The sequence below is a fragment of the Palaemon carinicauda genome, chromosome 6 (assembly GCF_036898095.1).
Source record: "Palaemon carinicauda isolate YSFRI2023 chromosome 6, ASM3689809v2, whole genome shotgun sequence".
In the NCBI taxonomy this organism is placed as follows: Eukaryota; Metazoa; Arthropoda; class Malacostraca; order Decapoda; family Palaemonidae; genus Palaemon; species Palaemon carinicauda.
This window is the reverse complement of record NC_090730.1, coordinates 18,859,294-18,866,793: the sequence shown is the minus strand read 5'-3', so window position 1 is coordinate 18,866,793 and position 7,500 is coordinate 18,859,294. Positions and strand designations below refer to the sequence as shown.

General features: G+C 30.3%; 2 protein-coding genes across 2 annotated transcripts in view; one reads left to right on the top strand and one right to left on the bottom strand.

Moving 5' to 3' along the window:
- The window catches only part of LOC137642042 (GTP-binding protein Di-Ras2), a 382,440-nt gene that overhangs the window by 222,417 nt on the left and 152,523 nt on the right, over positions 1-7,500 (top strand). The window lies entirely within an intron of this gene.
- The window catches only part of LOC137642040 (glutathione S-transferase Mu 2-like), an 8,827-nt gene continuing 1,514 nt past the window's right edge, over positions 188-7,500 (bottom strand). Inside the window, exons 3-5 of the mRNA XM_068374603.1 lie at positions 6,258-6,434; positions 4,739-4,837; positions 188-469 (exon numbers count right to left, since the gene is read on the bottom strand). Coding sequence (XP_068230704.1) covers positions 263-469; positions 4,739-4,837; positions 6,258-6,434 — 483 coding nt within the window. The 3' untranslated portion in view covers positions 188-262. The remainder of the gene's footprint in view (positions 470-4,738; positions 4,838-6,257; positions 6,435-7,500) is intronic.

The window sequence follows — 7,500 nt, the reverse complement described above, 5'->3', positions numbered from 1 at the left end:
ATACTCAACTCTCCTCGTCCCTTGGGTAGTGGGGAGAGGCAATAGTCATACCCTGGTGAGAGAAGGGCGCTTTAGCACGTGCGTGCATCTTTCTCTAAATATTTAACCGTCGTTTTTGACGGATCGTGTACCTGGTAAATATAAGAAATAACTGAAATCAACTTATGAAAAGGATAAAAACTAAAACTTTTGCTATCAATATATTTAATTCCATTTCCAATATCTTATCATCCGCTTGATAAGAAATCTGCCAACATCCCCTTCATCCTCTTGAGCTGAACTTGGCCGCCGAGGGTCCGTTGATAAGGGACTTTATCCATCGCGGAGACGAGGCAAACTTCTTGATAGCTGGAAGATCCTCGAAGCGCTTAACGAAGTCCTTCAAGTTGGGAAATGCGTCGAGGAAGGACGAGTCGAGTAAAGTGTTCACGTAAAATTCCTCGTACATGACGAAGTCGGCCAGTGTGATCTGAGGAGAGGAAATTGTACATATATTGATGAGGAATATTATTATTATTATTATTAAATGCTAAGCTACAACCCTAGTTGGAAAAACAGGATGCTATAAGCTCAGGGGCCCCAACAGGGAAAATAGCCCAGTGAGGAAAGGAAACAAGGACAAATGAAATATTTTAAGAATAGTAACAACATTAAAATAAATATATCCTATATTAACAATAAAAACTTCAACAAAACAAGAGGAAGAGAACTCTAACCCAAGAAAGTGGAAGACCATGGTACAGAGGCTATAGAACTACCCAAGACTAGAGAACAATGGTTTGATTTTGGAAAGAGTTGAGCTTGGTAAAGAAGAGGATTATCTATTGAAGAGAAAAGGAGTAGAACAATTATGTTATGAAAATAATGAGGTTTGGAAAATGGTTTGAAAGCAAGATCGAAGTGGGGTAAAATCATAATGAGGCCGGATAATCTAGTGGTAATTGTTAATAGTGGAAATAGGAAAATAAATCAAATAAACTTTGATTATTTCTTGGTTCATAAAAGAAAAATACACAATTAGCTACCAGTTTTCATAAGACTTAGGTATTTTCCTTTATTTTCAATAAATGGCTGTTGTTTTTCATATAAAGATCGGAAGACATCTCAGGCCAGACCTCGCAAATTGTAAAGAAATCTATAACAATCATTAATGGCTACTGGCCATAGGTTTTCATATTGGTTACTTGCTTTCTAATATATTGTATTATAACTTTACAAATCCTCACCAATCTTTCTACATCAGAAAATCCAAGATTTCCACATGTATTTATTAAGGATAGATAATTGGATTTATTTTAATAGATAATGTGATCGAAACAATGTCAGGAGGATCAAATTATCCACCTGTCTTTATAGTTTATGACAGAAAATATGATTGTAGTTGAATTAGATCACATTCAAATGAGATCATTAACATAATGGGATTTTGATGGCTCCGGTAAATTAAAACAACGCAACTCGACGTAGAGTCATGATAATATATCAATGTTATAAAATACAAATGTGAGACAAGGGCTCTATGTGTTTTGGGTGGGAGAGTCCAGACGCCCATACCAGGATTTTCGTCTGTTTTAAAATTTGCCATAACATACTACCCAAATTTATGCAGAGCCGTGTTGTGGCAATGTAGCTTAATCAAAATAAACTCCAATTTTTATATTAAGAACCAAAGACACGAATTTATACACAGACACAAACACAGGCACACACAAACAGACAGATAGACAGACAGACACAAACATATATATATATATATATATATATATATATATATATATATATATATATAGCAAAAGAGTATGAGCAAATGAAACAGCAAATCAGCGTAGGAATTCAAAACAATAAGCAATAAATTGCAAAGAGAACACAGGAAAGCAAAGAAAATTCAACAGCGTTGATGCTGAGGATAACCACTATATTCCTAACCAAGAAATTATCTAATCTGATTTAATCATCATACAGTGTTACAGTCAATTAATTTTATACCATACAATGAAAGAATATATTTGTATTAACTTTTTCTCTTTCAATATTCCTGTTATCATTTTATCCTATTCTCTGTAACCCTATTTCCTCTAGAAACGGGGTGCCCTTTCAAGTCCTTCTCTATATAAAATGCCCCTCTCCTGGGTAGTGCCGTTAGAACACTTCAAATGGTGTACAGTAAGCATTATTTAAAGGCCATTGCAGCGTCTTTTTGGCTTAAACTACACCCACTTTATAGTTTTCTACCTTCGTTCCAGCTTTATTTCTTATGCCTTAATGCCCTGCTCTGGGGTAGTGCCGTTAGTGCATTTCAAGCGGTGTACTGTATGCATTATTTAAAGGCCATTGCAGCATCCTTTTGGCTTAAATTACACCCACTTTATAGTCTTCTACCTTTGTTCCAGCTTTATTTCTTATGTTTCGTTCTCCAGCCTCTCAACTGTTCATTCACAGTGCAACTGCAGGGTTTCCCCCACACCTGCACATGGATAGTGAATGGACTCCCAGGACCTAAGGCCACGTTTTCAGACCCAAATCCACAAATCTTATCTTATTCTATGTAAAATGTGGTGATTTTGACCAAATAATGATTAATAAAAAAAAAAAACTGGATTACACACTACATTAACAGAAGCAGGAAACTGTTAATAGTAAATAAAATTAAATAACAAATGACAAAATTTAGGACGATCCCCTGAATAGTAGTCGAATATTTTATATAATTTCATCTTATTTTATTAATGGCAAAACTAATAGTTTTAGCTATTTGACTCTACGCTTCCATCTTAAAGAATTGCCTTTTCTCTTTTTCAAAATGCGCAGCTTTAAATCACACCCTTGAGCTTGAACTTGTCTTTGGGAAAGTTAGTTAAGGTAGTTAAGCCTTTTAGATTCCTAGACGGTTTCTCCTTTACTCCAAACACCTTTCCCTAAACTTTAGTTAACTTGGAAGTCTAAGTGAAACCTTATTTAGCTGGGACGCCAGTCTCTGGCATTAAATCAATCAATCATACTAACGCTGAATGCAAATGCATTTACAAGAGGTGGTGCAGAAGTCATGATATTGCTTATTAATTACTAGTGTACGCGACCCGTCACCAGTGGTTAATAAATATTTAGATAGATATACACACACAGATTTCACCCTTCCCCCCTTCCCCTTTTCTGACTACAACACGGCAGTTGTGGATTCTGAGTGAACCTCTTGGGGTACCTCATCTCACCAGGGTATGACTACTCACTCTTCTCCCTACTTGAGGGACGGGGTGAGACCGAGTAGTTATACGACTCAATGCCGTGTGTGTGCATATATATATATATATATATATATATATATATATATATATACATATATATATATATATACATATATATATATATATATATATATATATATATATATATATATATATATATATATATATATATATATATATATATCCCAACATTTGCTGTTTATTACATAAAGGAGATTGGTTTTGTATTTTACTTGGATTCGTATAGATATATCATCCGATAAAGTACTTATGAAAAGTATATTTTTTAACAAAGGTTAAATTTATGAAAGATAAAAAAAAAACTCAAAAGACAAAGTAGAAAATAATGAAGCTATGAAATAATGATTTTTACTAAAGAATTGATATTGTAATGGGGAAAATAATAGCCATTGGTAAATCTAAATAGACTGAAAATTCGAGTAATAGAGAAAGGTTAATGAATTCAGAGGGAAAGAGAAAATGAAAACATGCCGGTGAAGTTGTTTGAGAAATTGTGCTTTGATTCCTATTGCTTTTTTACTATTAATCTAATCAATGCTAATACTTTAAATTTTTCATCTTCTTTACTTCTTACTATATTTTGCAAAACTGAATATCTTACCTTCTTCTTCTTCTTCTTCTTTTTCTTTTCTTTTTTTTTTTTTTTTTTTTTTTTTTTTTTTTTTTTTTTTTGTCAACCAAAATATATTATACATTTTACCGGTAAGATATGTATATTGTTTTGTGTATGGAAAAAATTGATTCTATTTACTGAAAAACAATAATAATAATTTAACTTACAATGAAAATTATTGAATATGATAATCATGATTTTCTTAGCGAGTCTATCATTATTTTCTGGTCAGATGATTATGCAATTCCATACAATGTTTTCGATTTATATGAAGTAAACATTTCTTAAAAAAAGAAAACCGTTTGATATGTTCAATAAATCAATTCCATCTGTAAACACCATATATAATTGAAATTAAACAAAGGACCATTATCAGACCCAACCCTTAATACCTGGATTACAAATTGCATTAGTTTATAAATTTATAAACCACACTAATAAAAAATTATTATTATTATTATTATTATTATTATTATTATTATCATTATTATTATTATTATTATTATTATAAGCTAAGCTACAACCCTAGTTGGAAAAGCAAGATGCTATAACCCCAAGAGCTCCAACAGGAGAAAAATAGCCTAGCGAGGAAAGGAAAAAAGGAAATAAATAAACGGTTTAAGAAGCAATGAACAATTTAAATAGAAATATTCGTTAAATATTTTATGTAATGTGGAGGAAAGAGATTAAGTACTATTACTTTTCTGATTAAAGAGTTTCTATCAATTCATAACAAAAACATAAACAGAGAGAACAGATTAAGAGACAATTGGAAATTCAGTCAACTAAAATACAAAGAAACGGAGTGACCCACAAATAACAGACATCTTATTTACTGGAAGTATTGCCAAGTCATGCTTACCTTATCGCCTGTGAACCAGGTTTGTTTGCCTAAGATGTTCGATAGCAATTTCAAGGTCTGTTGCTGGTTGGCTAAGTATTTCTTTGCGGCGTCCTCAGTCTGTTTTAGGGAAAAAAAATGGTGTGTATATTTGAATATATATATAAATAATTATATGATATACATACACATACATATAAATATATACATACACACACACACACACACACACACACATATATATATATATATATATATATATATATATATATATATATATATATATATATATATATATATGTTTAGAAATCACAAAAGCTGACACGTGAATATAAAATGTATTATAGCCACGATAGGAACAATGAAAAAGACTTGATTGGAGTTAGTACTTTCATCCACTCAGGACATTATCAGTTAGTACTTTCATCCACTCAGGACATTATCAATTTGATAATGTCCTGAGTGGATGAAAGTACTAACTCCAATCAAGTCTTTTTCATTTTTCCTTTCGTGGCTATAATACACACACACACACACACACACACATATATATATATATATATATATATATATATATATATATATATATATATATTATACATTATATATATATATACATACATATATATATATATATATATATATATATATATATATATATATATATATATATATATATATATATATATATGTGTGTGTGTGTGTGTGTGTGTGTGCGTGTGTGTGTACATATAAAATAATAATAATAATAATGGCAACAAGTTTAGTTACATTAGTCACCACAATAACTATTAATTTACCATTAGAAAATGGTATTTAAGAAAATTTTAAGAAATTAATCATTTTTGTTACACTGTCTCAAATATTCATTATATAAGTTATTTGCAAAATTACGAATTAAATCGCTTTGATAATCGTAGGCGAAATCTTTTTTTAACAGTTTCCATCACAATGAACTTTATATATACGCTACAAGGAAATCTGAAATTTCATAAAAAAGAGAGAGAAGATGAATTTGAATTATCTAATATAAGTTACCTGGAGAAAGCACCATACCATATATAAGGGTCTTAGGCATTAAAAATCCACAGTTATATATCATTGTATATTTTAAAAACTTAGGAACTTTTATACTTTTTTTCTATGTGCCTCTTCACCTGAAGAATGTATGAATGAATGATTAATTTTTCCGCTGAAGTGGGACTTTGAAAAAAGAGCGAAAACTCCTGTTTTTAAATATGCAACACTGTTGAAAATTTACCGTAAAATCTGATAAATATCATGAAATAAATGTTGCTACGCATTTATCGTTTTTAAACGGATATATTGACGTTAAGGAGTGATATTACGGTCATCAACCCATAAACGATGATAAGAAAGTAAGGTAAAAATTACGGTCTCCTATATTTTACTGAAATACGGCTGAGAACAGTATGTTTTTACGGATAATTTCCATTTAAAATTATGTTTTTTTTTAACAGTGAATGGTATATAACTGGATTTCCAATACATTTAATAAGTTAATAAATAAATATCTTACGTAGTTCACACAAGTCATGTAGAAACCCATGCGCATGTCCCTTCCTTGGTCCATCAGCATGTCCACCATCATCCTTTCTTTCTCTGTATTCCCGTAGAGATCATATTTCCTCCCTAGATGGCGCAGGATGGCGTAACTCTGAGTTAGTTTCACGTCTCCGTCTATGTAATATGGAAGCTGAAAAGCGAATAAATTCTTTTACTTTCGTGATTAAAAAGTTTCTATCAATTCAGAAAAAGAAAAATTTGTTTTTTTTTTTATGAAATTTTAATTTGGAATTTGTATAACGAAGGATATCTGATTGAAACCTTTAGGAAACTGCCTAGTTAACCTTTACTTTCCTATGACAATGAATCACATATCTGAAAAAAAAAAAATGTAATAAAAGGATGTTTACTTGATTCCATTCATATTATCTTTCAACTTGGTTATGGATGGCGTAACGGAAATATTTTCAAGAATTCATAAATCTCCAAATAATTAATAATGTATGATATTTAGAATATTTGAGTTTTCTCTTAGGGCTGGGTAGCTTAAAGGTTATTAATCCTCTTTAAACACTATTATTATTATTATTATTATTATTATTATTATTATTATTATTATTATTATTATTATTATTATTAAGCTGAACTACAACCCTAGTTGAAAAAGCAGGATGCTATAAGCCCAAGGGCTCTAACAACAGCATTGAAATAGCTCTGTCATGTATAAACTATGAAGAGAGACTTATGTCATTTTATTATGAATATTATTAACCTACAAATTTCAAAGTAAGGAAATAAAAAAAAAATAAATAAACTATATCTAAGTAGTAATAAATAATGAATCTAAAATTATCATAAGATCAGTAAAAACGTTTCAATGGAACTGTTATATATAAATTTTGAAGAGAGACTTATATCTGCTTCTTCATTTATTAAGAAAATAGCCCTGTAAGGAAAGGAAACAAGGAAATAGATAAACAACATATGAAAAGGAATGAATAATAAATCTAAAGATATCTTAAGATCACTAACAACGTTTCAATATAACTCTCATATGTAAACTTTGAAAAGAGACTTAAACTGCTTCTTCTTCTATTAAAAAATAGTCCAGTAAGGAAAGGAAATAGGGCAATGAATAAACAATATCTGAAAAGGAATGAATAATAAATATATGAAAAAGAATGAACAATAGATAAAAAATATCTTAAGATCAGTAACAACGTTTCAATAGAAGTGTCATATACAAACTTTGAAGG